This window comes from Propithecus coquereli, unplaced genomic scaffold (genome assembly GCF_000956105.1).
Source record: "Propithecus coquereli isolate 6110/MARCELLA unplaced genomic scaffold, Pcoq_1.0 Scaffold316, whole genome shotgun sequence".
NCBI classification, from domain to species: domain Eukaryota; kingdom Metazoa; phylum Chordata; class Mammalia; order Primates; family Indriidae; genus Propithecus; species Propithecus coquereli.
Window position 1 is genome coordinate 67,383 of NW_012148797.1, and position 21,452 is coordinate 88,834.

Consider the following 21,452-nt stretch of genomic DNA (forward strand, 5'->3'; position numbering starts at 1 on the left):
AGTCTGATTGCATTAAAACTCTAAAGGTGAGGGGTATGGTGTACAGAACAGTACTAAGCAATCAATAAAAAGTATATTTTCTAATAATATTCTGTAACATGGGAAAATGCTCTAGGGTTAGGCTGAGCAGGTTGTAAACCGCACCATGCTCAGCTTGTTTCAGAAAGAGGTAGGAGGTCTGAGTGGCTCCAGCAGAGTGATCCAGGGAGAAAGTGATTGGAGATGCAGGCAGAAAGGTAGCGGGAAACCACACTGTGTAGGGCTTGTAAGTGACAGGAAGGACTTTGGCTTTTACTTTCATTGAAATGGGAAGCCACTGGGAGGTTTAAGCAGAAGCATGACCTGACCTAAGTTTCCTTAAGGATTTTTCTGGCTGCCATGTTGAGTGAGAATAGACTGTAGCGTGGCAGTGGTGAGAGCAGAGAGACCATTCAGGAGGAAATTGCAAGTCTGGGCAAGAAGCGATGGTGACTTGACCAAGATTGTAGCAGTGAAGATGGATTTCACTTTGATAAGATATATTTTTGAAGGATTGGAACTAGATTAGTCCATGGGATTTGCCAACAGATCAGATGCAAGATGGGTGTGTGTAGTGGGAAGCAGGAAGGAGGGAAGGAAAGAAAAGGATGGGGGTGGAATCGAGGATGTCTTTGAGATGTTGGTCTGAGCAACTAGAAGAGGGTTACCATTTTAATGAGATTGGGAGGAATGCAGGAGTTGGAAGTTTGTGGGGAGAATCAAGAGTTCATTTTTATCTATGCAAAGCTGGATAAATAAATAAAGAATTTGTTTTTAGATGTGTTAAGTTTGAGATACTGATATAGATAGCCAAGTAAAAATGTCAAGTAGGCACTGAATTTAAAAGTTTGAAGTTCAAGGGAACGTTTGATCTGGAGATAATAAATTGGGAATTATCGATATATGGTTTGTATTTTAAATCATCGGACAGGGAATAAAGTCATCTAGGGTGTGAGGATAAAGAGAGGACTTCCAAAGATTGACACTGATATTTTGAGGTTGAGAGATAAGGAACCAGCAAAGGAGGCCAGGAAAGAGTGACAGAGGAAGAACCAAGACCACCTGGTATCCTGGAAGCCAAGTGAATAGAATATTTCAAGGAGGGAGTAATCAATTGACTTGAATGTGTTGACTGAGAAGTCAGTCAGGGAAGAATAAGAACTAACCGTTAGCTTTGGAGGTGACCTTAATCTGAGTGGCCCACATGGAGGTAACCTGAATGAGAATTGTTTTGGTGAACCTGCTAGGAGGATAGCCTGATTAAAATGGGCTCAAGAGAAAATGGAGAAGAAAAATGGAAACAAGTTTGGAGAGTTTTTGTAGTAAAAAAGAAACAGACATACAGTAGTATGTGGAGGGAAACTTGGGAGCAGAGATGGAGCTTTTATTGTTGGGGTTGTATTAAGATTTAAGCAGCATGTATATGTATGATGCTGGTGCAAATGACCCAGAAGAGAGGGGAAAATTGATAATGCAAGAAAGAGGATAAAATGCCTAGAGCCGTACCTCTGAATAGGTATAAGAAGACAAGACCCAGTGCACAAGTGAAGAGGTTTGCATGAATAATTCATTCTGACAAAGGTTACAAGCAAGATGCAGCAGGTCAGTAGATACAGTGGCAAAGAGTAATGATTTTCTCTTTTTTACATAATTCTCTGGTCATAAATTTATTTATAGAGTAAGAACAGTGATATTAGCTTTTTTTGCCTTGTTTTGAAGGTCATATAAAATAATGTTTATCAGTTGTTTTGTGAATTACATAGGGTTATACATTCTAAGTTTTTACCTAAAGGGTAAGTTTACCCCGTAGCCTAAGGATAAAGACCTGACTCTAACAGTACAAGATGCTGTGGGGGTAGGGATGGAAAGAGAAGCCTATAACAGGAAGTAGGTCTCTGAGCTTAAGAAAACTTAGAGACTAAGATAAATAATTCTAAAAAATATTGAAATTAAGACTAGTTGGGGTGGAGCACAGTGGCTCATGCCTGTAATCCTAGTACTCTGGGAGGCTGAGGCAGAAGATTGCTTGAGCTCAGGAGGTTGAGACCAGCCTGAGCAAGAGTGAGACCCCGTCTCTACTAAAAAGAGAAAAACTAGCCAGGTATCCTGGCACATGCCTGTAGTCCCAGCTACTTGGGAGGCAGAGGCAGGAGGACTGCTTGAGCCCAGGAGTTTGAGGTTGCAGTGAGCTATGCACTCTACCCCTCTACCCAGGGTGACAAAGTGAGACTCTGTCTCAAAAAAAAAGAAAGACTAGGTGGCACTGATTACCTATAAATAATACTATTATAGATGATCCAAACTAATAGAAAACCCAAATGTCACCTTTGATTCTGACTTTGAAATATCTTATGGGTTTTTTATTTTTTTTTTTTGGCTAGCAATTTATATTTATAAATATGTTTCAATTAATTTGATATTAGAACTAATTTGTGGCTACCTTGTAAACATTCTCTACCAAGAACCAAATCAGGAGCAAGAATGAATAACTAGGCCGGGTGTGGTGGCTCACACCTGTAATCCTAGCACTCTGGGAGGCCGAGGCGGGCAGATTGTTTGAGCTCAGGAGTTCGAGACCAGCCTGAGCAAGAGCGAGATACCGTCTCTACTGAAAATAGAAAGAAATTAATTGGACAACTAAAAATATATAGAAAAAATTAGCCGGGCATGGTGGCGCATGCCTGTAGTCCCAGCTACTCGGGAGGCTGAGGCAGTAGGATTGCTTGAGCCCAGGAGTTTGAGGTTGCTGTGAGCTAGGCTGACGCCACGGCACTCTAGCCCGGGCAAAAGAGTGAGACTCTGTCTCAAAAAAAAAAAAAAAAAAAGAATGAATAACTAACAGTGGTAACAGTATCCCAGTGCCAGGTGACATTTAATGAGCACTTTACAGTTTGCTAGGCACTCTTATAGATGCTTTGTGTGAATTATCTTATTAAGAAGTGAACATGATGTTCATGGAGATAAAGGTTGAAAATATGTAATATGTGGTTAAATTGAACGTTGATTGTATAATAGGGATGTAATTAAGTAGATGATGATATAGTTTGTAACTGACAGAGCAGCTTTGCTCATTCATCCATTTTTTATTATATGCTAGATTCTGCTAGATGAGAATACAAAGTATGTAGTATCCCAGCCCTCAGGTTGTAGTTTAGTGTATTACTCTGGAGGTTAAACTTTTTTTTTTTTTTGAGACAGAGTCTCACTGTGTTGCCCGGGCTAGAGTGCCGTAGCGTCATCCTAGCTCACAGCAACGTCAAACTCCTGGGCTCAAGCGATCCTCCTGCCTCAGCCTCCCGAGTAGCTGGGACTACAGGCATGCGCCACCATGCCCGGCTAATTTTTTCTATATATTTTTAGTTGTCCAATTAATTTCTTTTTAATTTTAGTAGAGACGGGGTCTCGCTCTTGCTCAGGCCAATCTCGAACTCCTGAGCTCAAACAATCCGCCCACCTCGGCCTCCCAGAGAGCTAGGATTACAGGCGTGAGCCACCACGCCCGGCCTGGAGGTTAAACTTTAACATAGAGTTTCTTGTTACAGTATCCTCAAACATGGTATCTTATCAGTGTATTTTTGAGTGAGGACTCAAAAATCCATCCGATCAGTTTCCTAACATGTCTATCCCAAGGCCCTGCATTCAACAGACAGCAAAGTATTAATCATTTGGATGAATGAATGAAAGTAACACAAACTAATACATTGAATGAGAGACTTCAAGGTAATATTCATTAACTACAGCAAAGGACTAAAATTAAAGGGATGGAATTTAATAAGAACAACTGTGAATACTGTACCAACTATACAAGCTTAGTTTAGAGGAGATAAAACATAAAGACTTGCCGATTTTCATTACTTGAACATTCAGTTTGAATCTACATGGTGTTGTGGCTTCCCCAAAAAGTTACAGAGCTGGTAGTTCAATCTGTCTCATCAGACCGTACCTAGAAGACTGAATTTTGATGTGGCACTATCTTTTTGAAAGAACATTGTCAAAGTGGAATGTACCTGGTAGGCAGTGACCAGCATGGTCCTAATGCTAAACTTCAGTTATTTAATATAATTCACTCCTAACTCCCCTTTCCCAATTGTGGTTCCAGAGACAGGGAGGCTTATTTTCAGCTCATTCCTAAATACATATTTCAAATATGTTCAACAGTGTAACAATGAAATGGGCCGTATTCTGCAGTTAGCGATTGACTTGTCAAATAGGGTACTTAAGAGGGACTGAATAAATAAGAATAGTGTCATAGAAGCAGCTTGACTAAGGTGCCTCTGATGTCTCTTTGGTGTGTGATTCTGTGAACCGTGGGCATTGCTCTCATAAATAGAATTGGGACCTTTCAGATTAGCATTCATACTTCACCTATCTCATACCACTTTCTTTCCACTGTAGCAATGAGTATTACCCAGCAGATCTGCAAGTTGCTCCAACCCAGGATGTGCGGAGAAAAGGCAAAGTGGTTGCAGCAGAGGAAATAGAAGAGGAACCTGCTGCTGGAGATGATGAGGAGTTGGAGGAAGAGGTGGTGCCCCAAGAAGAATCCTCACAGAAGAAAAAGACAAGAAGAGCTGCAGCAAAGTAAGTTCAGCATTGCGGAAAGCTCAGAGATCCACAGTTCTAGAAGGAAGAGGAAGAGATCTCTTATAGCCTAAATGTGAAGTAGCCTTGTACAAGACATTAATAATTATTTATATGAGTGTTACATGTTCCTGGGATTTTCTTTTACAGCCCAAAGAAACTGTCAGTCTTGTGAGTTTTTTAGGTTGGTGACCTACTATTAGTATTTTTTTCTTGTTTAGCCATGGAATGTTAACTTTGAGGGGACTTTTAGGATCATCTAATCTTTTTATAGATGAGAGCTTTGGAGCCTGGAGTGTTTAAATACTCTTTAACTTTTGTTCTTTTTCATAACATGAGAGCACTGTGTTTGTGTGCTAGGAGAACACATAATGGAACATCCTTTCTCTTATAAATATGCATGTCAGCACTTTTACTCTGCCTTTTGACTTGCCTCCTCCTGGTTACTTTTTCCTCCTACTGTTTTACTCTCTTGTTTTCTTAGTTATTCATTTACCTAAATTGTTACAAACCTAAAAAAAAGACATGATCATGCTTTCAGAAGTTACTTCAGCTGACTTGCAGATTGTCTAAATCGAGGTGTCTGAGATCCACTGGATTGGTGCTGCTATGTTACTTTAACACTTTAGATCTTAATCTGACGTGCCCATTTGTTGAGTATTTCTCGTGAGCCATTTATTCATCCATCCATTCAGCAATTGTATTGAGTGCCTTTAAATAAGTTACGGGTGGAAGGAAAGAAGTATGTAATTCTACCACAAAGACCCAGGGAAGACTTTTTGCAAAGGAGAGGGCAACTTTGATGCTGAAAGATGAAAGTTTGCCAGAAAGCTAGGACAAGGAAGGCCTTGCCTGCTAATAGAAATATGAATAAAACACAGAGACAGGAAAGATCATGGCCAAGCTTCATAGGACTATACGGTAGTCCCCCCCAATCCACAATTTTGCTTCATGTGGTTTCAGTTATCTGCAGCCAGCCACAGTCCAAAAATATTAAGATATTCTTCCTTCTTAGTAAGCAAGAGCCATAGTTACCTAAACCTGGGCCTCTGTTGCCTGACACCAGTATTTTTGTTATATGAAAGCAAGGAAGAATATATTCTACTACTTTCCTGTCTGCTACGTGGAACCTAGACAAGGAATAATTCCAAAAATCATCTGAGTTCAACTTTGGAATGTATTACTGTTTGGGTTACTTTCTTTCTAATTTTAGATTAATTTAAGCCATTCTGACCACCTCCTGAATGATTTTCTGGGGTGAGGAGCCTGGACTTAAGGGAGAGGCCTACCTGAGATTTGAGATTTCTGAAAAATTTCCTAAATACAAATAATTAAGACTTATTTATGTAATTAACAGTGAACCTGTAGACAAAGTGTTTAGAGTACTTGTCATAGAGAATGAAATTGATAGTAGATACTATCAATTCAAGAAAATAATCTCTGTTCTTTCATTGTGTAATACTCTCTATTTTGTTTTCATTTAGGCAGTTAATTGCTCATTTGCAGGTTTTCTCTAAATTTTCAAATCCACGGGCCTTATATCTGGAATCCAAATTATATGAGTTATATCTCCAGGTAAGTGAAATAAATTCTCGGCACTATAATTCTTTGTGAATTTTTCTCTATCATTTTCTTTGCCAAAGTAACTTCTAGGCTTTCAATAATTATTTGTTCAATAAGGGCCCATGTCTACATTTTAAATACTAATTTTTTTAAAAATTCATAGACATATTTTCTTTTTAAAGGCATTTTGGGTGGCATAGATCAGCTGTATCAACAGGATAATAGCAAAGCACAAATTATATCATGGGAATTAGCTTTTAGAAGAGGTGGGGGTTATACCAAAAACAGTTGGCTACTTTTTCTTTCTAGTTAAGTCTGCCTTCATGGAGGGCTAGGATTTCAGGATCTATTAGATTGAGTGAAGACAGATGGTTGGAATAATAATCTATTGCAGTCATAATGTATGACCCTGAATTTCAGAAAAGGTTGCAAAAAAAATTTAATGTCAGAAGCAGAGTAAGCATTGACTGTCATTCTAAGCTATCTGGGGAAATGAAATTTTCTTTTTTCATTTGGATGTAAAATGTTGTAGGTGAAACTTGTATCATTTTAGCAGAATTTATCCATGTTCTGCCCATAAATTCTGATAGACTTTGTTTATAAAGCAGAGCTCAAAAGTCTATTGTCCATAGGAAGCAAAGTCCTTTTTTCTTTTTTCTTTTCTTTTTTAGAGACAGGGTCACACTCTGTCACCCTGGCTGGAGTGCAGTGGCCCGTTTATAGCTCACTGTAACCTTGAACTCCTGGACTCAAGGGATCTTCCTATCTAAGCCTCCCGAGTAACTGGGCTACTGGTGCACACCACTGCACCTGGTTAATTTCATTTTTTTGTAGAGACGGGGTCTCGCTATGTTGCTTAGTTAGATTGTCTTGAACGCCTGGCCTCAAGTGATCCTCCCGCCTGAGCCTCCCAGAGTGCTGGGATTATAGGCGTGAGCCACCACTCCTAGCCAGGAAGCAAAATTTCAAACTTACTAATCGTAGAGGCCTCACAGCCAAGTCATCTTTCCTGGCATCTTGTTGACTGCTGTCACCATCATAGGATAAAAGATTTTCCTCATTACATGACCAACCCAGTTGGCTTAAATCCGGATTCACATACAGAATTGGCCTCAGCCAAAAAACTGATAGACTCCAGGGAGGGTCTGTTATCTTGAGAAACAGGGCCATGGGATGCAGATTGCAGTTTCCTTTCCATTTTTTCTTTACATATGTTCTATTCATCCTCCTTTACTTCCAGGAAAATATAAGGCTGTTGTCAGGAATCATCTTTAACTCTTATCTAAATATTTAGAATTTAGGAAATCCAATTTAGCAAATTAACACAAGTAAATTGGTATCCCATGGCACATGTATATATGACTTCATTAACTTATTCTGTAAAATATTATTCTTAGTTGTTGCTACACCAAGATCAAACGGTGCAAAAAATAGCCTTGGATTGCATAATGACATATAAACATCCTCATATCCTCCCTTACAGGTAAGTTACTTGAAGCTTAAAGAAATGTTATTTCTTTGGCTGATTTTTTTCTTTCTACATAAGATCCCCTTCTAGAATAATTTCTTCAAGGCCTGGGAAGGTTCCCTTATTTCTAAGGCTATCATATTGCTGTTTCCAGGCATGAAATGAAAACTGGAAGTATGTTTGTTAAGAGTTGTTTTCCATAGATAATAAAGTAGAAAAGAAAATATTAATTTAAAAATATGTGTTGTGAAAGTTATATCATTTCTCTCTCCTTGCTAATGCCATAAAATCTTGGTGGTTACTCAGGGAATCATAATCACTCTAAGAACTAAAGAAAGCTTTTATGTAATGCTCCTTAAACAGCTGAATTATGGACTAAATCTAATCTCTTCTAATCTGTTTAACCTTTTGAAATTTGAAAACCTGTCATTTTGGAAGAAATTTTTTTGTGAGGATTTTCTTTTATAGATGTCAACTGCAATATGAATTATATTATTACCCTATGTATGTATTATTCTACTCTTGCGTTTTGAAAAAGTACTGTTTTTAAAAGTGTACTGTTTTAAAAAGTGATGATTTGTACTGTTTTCTATTTTTGAAGGGAAAACTTACAAAGGTTGCTTGAAGACAGAAGCTTTAAGGAAGAGATAGTGCATTTTAGCATTTCAGAGGATAATACCATAGTAAAGACAGACCACCGAGCAGATCTCTTTCCCGTTCTGATGAGGTATTTATATGGTTTAAAAACTGATTTTTTAAAAAGTTAATCACAAACACAGTTATGAGTATAGTATGATTCTTTCAACAATTATAATAAAATATTTCATTTTATATTTTTTTATTGCTTTTTTTTTTTTTTTTAACTGGACCTTTTGGGGAAGTCAAATTGTTATAGGGACTAATTTAGGGTATTTTGTTCCTAACAAGAAGAAAAATCTTACCATGATATTATTTTAATAATAATGTTAAAATTAAATCTGGTATTTCCCTACGTTTCACTGTTGAGATATAGTGGAAATAATTCACCCCAGTGTCTAAATATCATGTAATATTTAGCGATATTACTATCTTTAAATTATAAATGATGGAGCATAAAGATGACCCATAATTAATAGAAAGATCATATATGTTGAGTATAAAGAAAAATGAAACTTGGATCTTTCAGCTCACCAGCCCTACAATGATGGGATTTAGAAAGGTCACAGGACTGGGATTTAACAGACCTTTGCTTGTCGTTCAGCTCTGTGACCACATAGTTGTATAACTTGGGGGCAAGTCTTTTAGATTCACTGGGCTTCGGTGTCCTTAACAGGAGCTGGATCAGATACATTCTGGGGTCTCTGCCAGCTCTGATTTGATGGCCCATTTATAGCCAGCATTAAGAACTTCACTATAATGGACATAAAAATATTTGAATAAATAAGTGAGTGAATATATTAAATTATAATTATTGGTGGATTACAGAAACAATACAAATAGAAAGTAGAAATCATCTTATATCCAAACACTCAAAAATAATCACTGTTAACGTTATTATCTATTAAAAACAGTAGTAAATACCAACCATGCTAATAACGTATTTTAAATCTCTAAAAGTAAAAAGCAAATGGTTGTATGAAGTCCAGAGTAGTTAAATACAAACTACCAAAAACCGTCTAAATACACACACATTTTTTTTTATTTTTTTTAAGACAGGAGGTCTCACTTTGTCATCCAGGCTAGAGTGCAGTAGCCCAGTCATAGTTCTGTGCAGCCTTAACTCCTGGGCTCAAGAGATCCTCCCACCTCAAGCTCCTGAGTAGGTAGAACCACAGGCATGTGTCACTACGCTCAGCCAATTTTATTTATTTTTTGTAGAGATGGGGTCTTACTATGTTGCCCAGCTGGTCCCAAACTCTTGGCCTCAAGCAATCCTCCCACCTCTGCATCCTAAAGCCCAAAGCACTGGGATTATAGGCATGAGCCACTGCACCCAGCCATACACACAATTTTTTAAAAGAAAATTGAGATTATATTGCATAAATTTATTACATATTTTATAACCTTTTTTCACTTGATACATTAACAAGAATTTTTTGGATCATGAAATGTTTCAAAATATGATTATTCATCATAGATATGCCATAATTCACTTAACCAAGCTCCTTTTGTTGAGTGTCTTGGTTGCCTCTAGTTTTTGTTGTTATTTGTTTTGTTTTTTGCCAAATAGATAATCTTACATTGATTATTGGAGTCTTTGACCAATTTTTTAGAGTAGATTCTTAATAGGAAAATTGATGAACATTTGAAAGTTTTTGATATATATTGCCAAATTGTCCAGAACTATTTTACTTTTTGACAGTTTTCCTTTTTTTTTTAATTTATTTTTTTAATTTTTGTTTTATTTTTAGTGTTGCCAAATCACTTCACCTAAGAACAGAGTTTTATTTTTCTATATGAACCTTTGACCTAATCTCTGATGATTTACTTAGAATAGATATCTAGAAGAGAGAAACATGGACATTTTACAATTTCTGATGCGAATTGCCCATTTACTTTCAAGAAGTTTGAACCACTTTATATTCCTAGCAGCAGTTGAATGCCTATTCCCCCACATCATTCCAGTACTGACTGTTGTTTGTTGTGGTAATTATTTGTTTTAATTCTTCCTAATTTGTTGGTGAAGAATGGTATCATGTATAACTTCACATTTTTTAGGTTTACTAATTAAATTAAGATGGACTGTTGAAAAGATTGTAGGTCGTTTGTGTTTCTTTTCTCATGAACTGTTTTTTTTAATGTCTGAGAACTTTTATTTTCTGAAACCAGGTGAATGATATTTCTGTCTGTTCTCATTCTTTTTGTTTTAATTTGATTATTTTATTCATCTGGAATTTATTTTGATGTATGAAATGAAATAGTTTTTTTTTTCCTAAATTTTTTTTTCTAAATTTTTTTTTTCTAAATAGTTATCCAGTTGTCTCAAGACCATTTACTAAAAACAAAAATCCAAAGTTCCTTTACTAATTCGAGAGCCACTTTTAATATGCATAAATTTAATACTTATGTGTAATTGAGTCATGTATGGGCTTTTGATACTTTTGCATTAATTTTTCCTGGTCCAGTTCCATACTGGTTTGTTTATTATAACAATAATATTAATTAGTGGCTTAAATGCATTCTAGTATATAGCAAAGGAAGTCATCCCATTATTCCTTTCTTTCCAAAATATTTTGGTTTTTCTAGAATCTGGGTGAACTTCAGAACATTTACTCAGGTTCTCCCAAAATAATCCCCCTTTTTGATTTGGGTAGAAATGGCATCAGTATATTTCCTCATTTATTCACATCTTCTTTTTGTAGTCTTTCAATGAAGTGTTTTAATTTTCTTGGCTTTTCATTTTACTCCTACATTTTGTTGTCGTAGATGGAATTTTCCCTCTTAAATTTTCTAATTCATTTTTGCTATATAACTAATTATAGTGTATAAAAGCTATTGATCTTTGCATTAATTATTTAGCCATCCACATGACAAAACTTTCCTATTAGTTTTAGTAGTTTTCATCAGATTTTCTTGTATTTTCTACATTGAAAAAATCTAGTAAACAACAGTCATCAGATTGTGTTAGTCCCCTAATTAAAAACCCTTTGACATCCCATTTTCCTCAGAATAAAATAGACAATCCTTGCTATGCCCTGCAGGACCTAATATGGCAGCCCCAGACTACTGCTCTAACCTGTCTCTTCCCCTTTCCCACCTCCGTCAGAACCCACTTTAAATTCTTTGGACTCGCTCGTCCCTCTGCTTGGAACATATGACAGCTAGCACCTCCTCTTCATGCAGCCTCATCTCTAGTATTACGTTACGTATCAGAAATGCCTTCTTTGACCACCTCTATATAAAATCACACCTTCCTCTTTCGCTCTCTAGTCCCTTACCTCACTTTAACTTTATCTTCCTTACAGTACTTCTCATCCAACATAGTCTCTTTCTTATTGCTTTTCTCTCCTGCTGCAAGGTAAAGGCCATGACCCTTAATAAATATTCATCGAATTAATTTTGTGTTCTCTTTTATGATATAAAACGACTTTTTTTTCTGTTTATTAATCAACCTGTTGCGTACATAGCCTAGAAGAATGAATTGGTAGTAGTGGTAGTGATTATCTTTGTCTTGTGACTGGATTTAACAGCAGTGCTTCTAGAGCAGTTGTTCAGTCGTCTGCTCGTACTTTTTTATACTACTAAGACATTATTTTTTTTCACTGTGTGACATTTGTCCTGCCAAGGCAAACGCAATGGTGGGTAAAACTCCTGGTGCCTTGGCACATGAATCAGGACAGTGGTACCAAACTGTACTAGTCATTCTTCATTGCCACATACTTAGAGTTATTTTTATTAAAAAAAAAAAAAAAGCTACTTTTACTTAATGTCCTTAATGAATCTTGACCCTGAGTACATTTCTTTTTTACTATTCTGTATGAAAAATTGAGGAGTATGCATAAATTACTTCTGCTGCGCATTGGTTGTCTTGAGGAATGGCATTTGAGTGAGTATTTGATTTACATGCTGAACTACTGACTTTTTTCACAAAACAACATTTTTTTCTGGGAAACTGATGGACCTTGATTCTTTTCAAACTTGGGTATTTCACAGGAATTTTCTTGAACACGAATGCAGTTAGTCTGCCACTTCAAGGAAAACAACCGCTAGCATTTGTTTCCAGTGACTAAATTTTAGCATTCAAGTGAAAATTAGGGTTTTGGAAAAGTTTTGTCTGCTACCACGAACTTGATAGCTTCCTAATACTAAGACTCTTCTGGTGAGATGGGTGGTGATATTAACAAATGTTAAGAAACATATTTCTTTTTTTGGTTTATAATGAAGTGTATCAGCATTTGGCATCTCTGCATAACTCAGTAAAACAATGTTTCCCAAGTAACTTATGCACGTTACAGAATCATGTATGAATAAAAGATCCATTCAAAGTGCAAAATGGACAAAGGGATCTGTGTTCATCAAGTGTGTTGATAGGGTTTCCGATTCCACAAGGCAGTTACCCCTTAAATTTGTTGAGGTTTTATATAGTATCAAAGTGGGATGTGGGATATCCATGATTATCTGAAAGTTTTAAAAATACTTCTCCCTTCTCCATCTACATGTCTGTGTAAGACTAGATTTTCTTCAACCCTGATATATTAACATTACAATAGATTGAATGCAGAAGCAGATATGAGAATCCACTTATCTTCTATTAAGCCAAACAAAAATAATAAATAAAACAATGCCACTAGTCTCACTAATTTTGGTGGGTAGTGGGGGGGGGAGATTTGGAAAATGTAATTATTTTTCACTAAAATATATTCTTTAACATGTAATAAGTTTATTGTTAATATTTTTAAATGAATTAATAAACCAGTATTTTTAATTCCTCAGTTTTAGTTTCTAACACAGTAACTATCGATAGTAGATAAAACTCACATATACCAAAGCTCTTTGGAGACCTCCATAATTTTTAATAGTGTAAAATGGTCCTAATATCAAAAAGTTTGAAAGCCACTGTTTTTGAATTCTGAATAAGGCATTAAGTTTTGTCGTGTTAAGAAAGTAGCTTTTATTATTATTTAGGATTTTATCAGGAATGGATGTTGACTATTATATAGAGTGCCTATTGCACATATATTAAAATGATCATATTAACTTTTTACCATGAAATATTGATCTATATTAATCTAATAGATTTTACTAATGGCTATTTCTTGTATTTCCTGGGGTAATCTTTATTTGATATTAGTGCAGCACTGGCTCCCGTGGTTAGAAATGTGTTTTGTTGTTTATAAGCAAGATTGATTTGTAGTTTTACTTTTGTTCCTTAACACTTCTCCATATCATGGTTGTACCATGTGCGACATCACAGCCAGCTCGCATAGCTTGGTTTTTTTGTTTTTTTGTGTTTTTTTTTTTTAAATAATTGTTGTTGATTGTTTCAATGTCTGTGTTAAATATCTAATTTCAGATTTCATTTTTCCATGTTTTGTGGTATATCCATTTAAATCTGTTGAGTTGCTCTTTAGGAAGACAAAACAACTTGTGTTATGTTTTAGAATTAATGTGCAAACAAATAACATTATTTTGACTTTGCAGAATTTTGTATGGGCGAATGAAGAATAAGACTGGGAGTAAAACTCAGGGGAAATCTGCTTCAGGCACCCGGATGGCCATCGTTCTGCGGTTCCTGGCTGGGACCCAACCTGAGGAGATCCAGATATTCTTAGACCTGCTCTTTGAACCTGTGAAGCACTTTAAGAACGGTAGCTATCAACCACCTCTCATTCCAGATAAGTGTTATCTGCCCGGGATTTCTCACGTCTCAGGCTAGGTTTCCCATGCTCCTGGACATCTTTCTAATGGGGTTGTTCCTCCCAACCTTAATGGGGGTCTTTTTGCTGAAGTTCAGTTCATTTTAAACTTTAATTGAATTAGATGAGGTTCACAATTGACCCTAGGGATTATCAGCACCCTTGTGTTAGTAAATCCCTGGTTAAAAGATGTATCATTTTTGTTGTAATTATTTTAATTATTAATTAATTTAATTATTCAAGTGGCATTTAGGCCACTTGAAAAATGGTGAATACTTATATAGTTCAAACAGTAGATTTCTTCTAAGAAATTCAAAGCATACTGCAAAATTAATCTTGATTGTTTTGGCATTCATTCATTCACTGAGGCTTTTATCTATTGAGTAACGATTTATTGAATACCTCCTGTTCCCCAGACACTCTGCTAAATTGAAAATAGAAAAGTGAGGATAGACTAGGCACTGTGGCTCACACCTGTAATCCCAGCACTTTGAGAGGCTAAGGCAGAAGGATGACTTGAAGCCAGCAGTTCAAGACCAGCCTGGGCAACATAGTGAAACCCTGTCATTGCAAAAAAAAATTTTTAAAAATTAGCTCGGCATAGTGGCACATGCCTGTGGTCCTGGCTACTTGGGAGGCTGATATTGGAGGATCACTTGAGCCCAGGAGTCCAGGTTATAGTGAACTATGATCATGCCACTGCATTCCAGCCTGGGCAACAGAGCGAGACCCTGTCTCTTAAAAAAAAAAGAGAGAGAGAAAGAAGTGAGTATATAATCTCTGCCCTCAACTTCACAATTGAGATGAAGTAGATGTATTAGTTATACAATGAACTATGATGCTGTGGTATGTTCTCTGTTATTCAATGTTAGTAATTATTAATAATAATGGCTAACATTTACTGAATGCTTACTTTATGCCAGACATTATGACAGGCCTATTTATATACAACTCAGTTGACCCTTCAAACCACCAACCACATGAGCTATCATTGTTTGATTGTCTACATTTTACAAATGAGGAAATTTAGGCTTAGAAAACTAAGTATTTTGCCCATGGCCATTCAGCTGGAAAGTGGTGGAATTAGGATTCAAACCAAGACCTTCTTGACTAATAAGACCTCTGCTCTAGTTTCACAATTGCTTTGCTTTGCTTTAGCCAAACACAGAGATTTATTTATAAGGTAGTCTGTTATATTTGTTTTGTATTTTTTCTATGATAATAGGTCCAGCTGTTTCCATTCAGTACAATATCGCCCTATAAAGAAGATTGGCTCGGGCCGGGCGCGGTAGCTCACGCCTGTAATCCTAGCTCTCTGGGAGGCTGAGGCAGGCGGATCGTTCTGAGCTCAGGAGTTCGAGACCAGCCTGAGCAAGAGCGAGACCCCCTTCTCTACCAAAAATAGAAAGAAATTAATTGGACAGCTAAAAATATATATAGAAAAAATTAGCCGGGCATGGTGGCGCGTGCCTGTAGTCCCAGCTACTAGGGAGGCTGAGACAGTAGGATCGCTTGAGCCCAGGAGTTTGAGGTTGCTATGAGCTAGGATGACGCCACGGCACTCGCCCCAGGCAAGAGAGTGAGACTCTGTCTCAAAAAAAAAAAAAAGAAGATTGGCTCCAGTGAATACAAATGTTTTCATTCGGTGTATAGCACCATTGTAGGAGAGTGGGTATAAGTGATACTCTTAGGGCTCGACCATTGAGGTGTGTGAATCAGTAAGTTTATGATATCATGTCAGATGGTTTGAAATAAAACTCAGGCAATAACAATTCACATCTTTTCAGTTAATTCTGAAATCAGTATAGCAGCAGCTGTTTATAAGGTACTATTGTTTTATCTATTAACCAGGGGTTATAAGAAAAATAAAACATTTAATTCTCAGCCTTTAAGAGCTTATAATGCAGCAAGGCACTTTCTGTGAAACCGCCGAACTCAGCATAGCTCAGTGAAAGATGAGAAAAAGAAAAATGTGTGGAAAGTTGCCAGATGCAATAAAAGACTGTTAATAACTCAGGTTTCGAGTAGTATACAGAAATTGGATTAGAATTGGGCTTAGTGACTTAGCTCTATCCCAAATTTCTTACCCTCCTTCATCCCTCAGTCTCCTCACCTGTAAGTGGGAATAGTAAAACTCGCCTTGCCTAGCTCACTGAACAGTGGGTAAGAACCAAAAGGAGATAATATATGAGAAAAGTACAGTATCATCCATAAATCATTGTATCAATAGAAAATACTGTATTATTGAGGGAAATCGAAAGAAAAATATAAGTCATAATAAACTAGCATTTCATTTTCCATGACATCTCTTTCTCTTTGTTTTACCAGGAGAGTGCCATTCTGCAGTCATTCAGGCAGTAGAAGATTTGGATTTGTCTAAAGTTCTTCCTTTGGGTCGTCAGCACGGTATCTTAAATAGCCTTGAAATAGTATTGAAGAACATTAGTCATCTGATCAGTGCGTACTTACCGAAGATTTTGCAGATACTGCTCTGTATGACAGCAACTGTGTCACACATTCTGGACCAGCGAGAAAAAGTGAGAGATTAACTATCGATGCTTTCTTTCTTCTTGGGCTAGTAGGAGTCTGTGTTTTACTTGGGAATTGGGTTGGGCCTGAATTACTAACATCCTTCCAGGTTAAATCGTTACATAACCTCTTTAAAACAATCTTCCATGTATGAGAATCTCAATTGTTATAAATACTTATGTATGACTAGAAAATGCGGATCGTATCAAGTGTATATTTTTAAAGGGGGTGGAAGAGTAGTGAGTGGGTTAGTTGTATATACTTCTCAGAAACCCAAGGCCGGGGTGCTTGAGCTGACGTTTTGTAGATTTTAATTTCAGGAGCCTAGAGGTGTAAGATATCTTCCAACTCTCATTTCTCCAGAATAGTTAGAGAATGAATAGACCAATATTATCATCATCCTTGTTATTTTGATACAGAGTTGCCAAGAACTCTTTGTAAAGTAAACGCTTAGGTACAATAAGTACAATGTTTTAAATAAATATAAGCAGCAAGATCCAGCAGGACAAGTTAGCTGGCCAACTGCCAAAGGATGCTCAGTGAATATTTTCTGAATTGTATTCAAAACAGTGTATTTATGTTCTGTTGAAACAGGTCCTTGGACATGAATGTACTCTTTGGAGTTTAGAGAAATAGTCTATGTCTTTATGAACTAAAGGCTTCTTGGAGAAAACGGGACTTGAGTAAAGGTCCAGACTCAGATTTCTGCTGTTGACTGTCAGTTAATAACAAATAGGCATAGTTAGTTTTAATTTGACTAAAATTCATTTCATTTGGTTTATGGATATGCCCAGTGAACTGCCTTCACATATGGTTATGATAAGTGAAAACCGACAGCCAAATTTTAGGCAGCCTTTTTTTTTTTTTTTTTGAGAGACAGAGTCTCGCTCTGTTGCCCGGGCTAGAGTGCCATGGCATCAGCCTAGCTCACAGCAACCTCGAACTCCTGGGCTCAAGCAATCCTCCTACCTCAGCCTCCCAAGTAGCTGGGACTACAGGCATGCGCCACCATACCTGGCTAATTTTTTCTATATATATATTTTAGTTGTCCAGCCAATTTCTTTCTATTTGTAGTAGAGACAGGGTCTCGCTCTTGCTCAGGCTGGTCTCGAACTCCTGAGTTCAAACGATCCTCCCACCTCAGCCTCCCAGGGTGCTAGGATTATAGGTGTGAGCCACCGCGCCTGCAATAGGCAGCTTTTTTGGGCTATGCATGGATATGAATCTGCCTTAATAATGAAATAATCTTCTCTGATCACCAAGATCCAGAGGTTTAGAACACTCCTTCCATATTGGTAGACACCATCTTGTTTTCCTCAGTCTTTCGTTCATTCCTTCAGTAAATGTTCATTGAGCCTCTGGTATGTGTTCTAAGCCCTGGGAATGGAACAGTAAACAAAGCAAACAAACATTTCTGTGCATTTATTTATTCAGTAAATACTTACTGAGCACCTACATTGTGCCAGACATTGTTCTAGCTGGAGAATGAGACACGTAAGGACTCCGTGTCATGAGGAGAAAAATAATAAATACACAAATAATTAGAATAATGTCAGGACAGTAGTAAGTGCTAAGACAAGCATAAAATGAGGAAAGTCCTCTGCAGATCTCTGAAACTCATTCTCTGTAGCACTCTGCTCTCCAGTACTCTGCCCTGTGGGTTCTAGCTGCCTTCACCTCCCCAAGCTGTCCAGCTCCATGTCTTCATCTCAGGATCCCTGGACTCTCTCTCGCTGTACTAAGGCCTGACAACTCTCCAGGCAGTAAGCTGGGGAAATCGCACGGCTCATTTCATTTGTTTTCCTTCTCTCAGGGATCACTGTTCTCTGCTGCTTGATGTCCAGTGTCTGAAAATTGTTGTTTATGTATTTTATTCAGTTTCTTAGTTGCCTAAGAGGGGAGAGGAAATCCATTCCCTCTTAACTCCATCTTGGCTAGAAGCGGAAAACCAGCAGAAAGGAGCGCTTAGAATGGTCCTCAGACTAACACAGGGCTGAGAACAGTGTATGTTCCCAACAGCCGGAGCAGAAACCTTATAACACGGGCCAGCAGGAAGAGTTTTCAGAAGGGGATTGCCTCAGCAGTGGAGCCACATTAGCCCTAGAATGAAGGCTACTCTGGACCCTACCTTACAAAACTCGGAAAAGTTAAACTTTTTCCAAGTAAATTGTATCCCAGAGTAAAGTCCAAAAACTTTTAAATGATTTAAATGAAAATGAAATTTACAGTGTCTGACGTCTAGTCAAATATTATCAGGCATACAAAGAAAGAGGATAATTTTACCCAGCATGAGGAGAAAAGGCAATCTAACAGAAGCAGACCCAGAAATGACACAGGTGATTGAATTAGACAAGGACATTAAAATTGCTATTATAAATAGACTCCATATATTTAAGAAAATAGAGGAAATCATGAGCATGTTAAGGAGAGACATGGATGATGTGGAAAATGTAACATAAAATGAGGCCATGTGATAGAAAGTTAGCAGGGTAGGCGTGGATAGGCACTGCCTTTATTAGGGCGGTCAGGGTCCCCTGTAAGGAGGTCATATTTGAGCTTACACCTATCTAGCCACAGGAAGGACATTTCAAGTCCCTGGGGCGGGAATAGTCTGGTCATGTTCTAGGAATGGATGAGGCTGTGGTGGCTAGAACACAGTGAGGAGGACGAGTTGTGTAAGGGGAGTCTCAGCAGGTATGTAGGACCTTGCAGGCTGTGACAAGGAGCCGGATGGACTTCCAGGTGTAATGGGAAAGTGCGGAGAGGCTCAAAGCCGGGGAGTGGAAGGACTGACTGTGTGGTGTTTTAAAAATATTACTTTGGTCGCTTTGCGGAAAAGAGGCTATGAGAGGCCAAGAGTGGAAGCCGAAAAGAAGTCTTAGAAAGTTCTTTCTCTATGTTATATGAGAGCCTAAGGACCATGGGAAGAATTAGGTGAGAATCTTTGTTTATGCCTCATAGCAAATGATGTGACTTTATCTATGTTATGGATATATTAAATCATGAAAGCTTTGAGGTTTTATAAAGACTGAGTCCTTCTTCGCATTTTTGGTTAACTTGGAAGAAGTTACTCAGTCCTGCACCCTTACTCCCAAGCCAACAGTCAGTAACTCAGAGGGTCATTTATGTAATTTCACAGTTCATTAGTTAGTGAGGTGTTAAGTAGTTAGTGAGGTGTTAAGTTTGTGGACAACAGCTTTCTTATTTTTTTCTTTTGTAATTCTTGGACATGTCTGAGGAATTCCTTAAAGTGCCATGATGAATTATTGCACAGTAGTTTTGCTTAAGTAAGTTAAAGTTCTACATTTACATGTTTGGGCTCAGTTACCTATTTACCTTTTGTGTCTTTCATATCCTTTGGGGCATTGACCAGGCATTGAAAGAAATATTGTGAAGGTCGTCGTTGAGTTTTGTTTTTTTTTTTTTTTTTTTGGTTTTAATACATTTAAGCAATGGGGTAACTTGTAAATGTACATAAACTCAGTCATAGCGACTGTTCCTCTAGGAGTTAAAGTCCACAATTGCTCATATTCAGGGTTTTTCTCTAGTTTATTCAACAGTTATGGAGTCAGCTGGGCAGCTGGCACTGTAGTGACAGAAATAAATAGAACATGCAGAGAGTTCTCCATCGGGGGGGCACTTGGTGGGAACGGGAGACAGATGAGAGGTATCTGATATGTTGGTGAGTGTTAGTTCCTGTTTGCTCCAGTTGATCATGATGTCATGTTTTTTCAAATGTCAGTGATAGTTCTTATCTTCCACCAAACATACTCTAGCTGATAATGAAAATCTTGCCCACAGAATTGAAGCAGAACAGAATGACTTGTGACTGTCGCCTCGTGCTTACGTTTCATTTCGTCCGTCTTCATTAACTTGTATAATGAGATATTAATAATCAGCTAAAAGTAGGTGGTGTGTGAGGTATGATTCCTCAGGCTTGCACAGCAAATTAATAGCATCCTTGTTCATATTCACTTGAATTTAAAACGTGCTGTTTCGGATTCATATACCTCTGTTGATCAGGGTATCATATTTTCATGATAAATACCTTCCCTATTTGGGTTGTCTTCATAAATTTCAGGGTAGTTTTTATATTTTGATGTGGGTAATTAAGGCCATATGTAAAAATAAATTGCCATTTATAAGTCTGTATATAGCCCACAGTATATTAATCAAGTGGGAAAAGAATTAGGGGTCGAATCTTCTCCCATTTGCTTGGTTTTTATAATATCCTGTGCTTGGGAGAAATCTGAGGCCTTTGTCTCTCTTCTGTCTGGCCTAACCCTCTTCGTTCTTTAATATCTGGTAGAAATTCTGCATCTTTCATGAAGCTTTACCCTTCCCAAATTTATAGTAGTTCCTCTCCTATTGGAATATCTTTGACATTGTCTATCTGTCACATAAGTTCAATAGCTTTGCCTTTAATAAGATGTTGAGGCCAGGACTGTGGCTGGCATGCCATTGGACCCACTGGTGGGAACTCAATAAATTGTTCTGCTCTGAACCTGAACAAATGGGCTGCATATTTGCGATTTTATAACTCATAGAGAAGGAGATGCCAGTGGTAGTAGCAATATTTGTTATTTTAGAAGTTCGCTGTTGAGTTGGACCCACTGTAACCTCTATGCCTCTGAACGGGCAAATCTTATTTTTTTCAAAATTGCACTTTTCTTTTAACTATGTATGTTGAGATCTTCCCATGCCTGGATTCAGTCACGTAATTCTCTTACTGTACAAAGTATTTCACTGTATGGAAAGATTGTAAATTCTTTAGTCCTTTAGACTAATTTTAACAAGAATAATTTAAAACTTCTAGCTTTAGGCCGGACGCAGTGGCTGACGCCTGTAATCCTAGCACTGTGGGAGGCCGAGGTGGGCGGATTGTTTGAGCTCAGGAGTTCAAGACCAGCCTGAGCAAGAGCGAGACCTCGTCTCTACTAAAAAAAAAAAATAGAAAG

At 37.5% G+C, this 21,452-nt stretch overlaps 1 protein-coding gene across 1 annotated transcript in view; it reads left to right on the top strand.

The window, feature by feature from the left end:
- The window catches only part of UTP20 (UTP20, small subunit (SSU) processome component, homolog (yeast)), a 97,264-nt gene that overhangs the window by 33,950 nt on the left and 41,862 nt on the right, over nt 1–21,452 (top strand). The window contains 6 exon segments of the mRNA XM_012650240.1: nt 4,414–4,599; nt 6,084–6,174; nt 7,560–7,645; nt 8,232–8,357; nt 13,751–13,917; nt 16,294–16,502. Coding sequence (XP_012505694.1) covers nt 4,414–4,599; nt 6,084–6,174; nt 7,560–7,645; nt 8,232–8,357; nt 13,751–13,917; nt 16,294–16,502 — 865 coding nt within the window.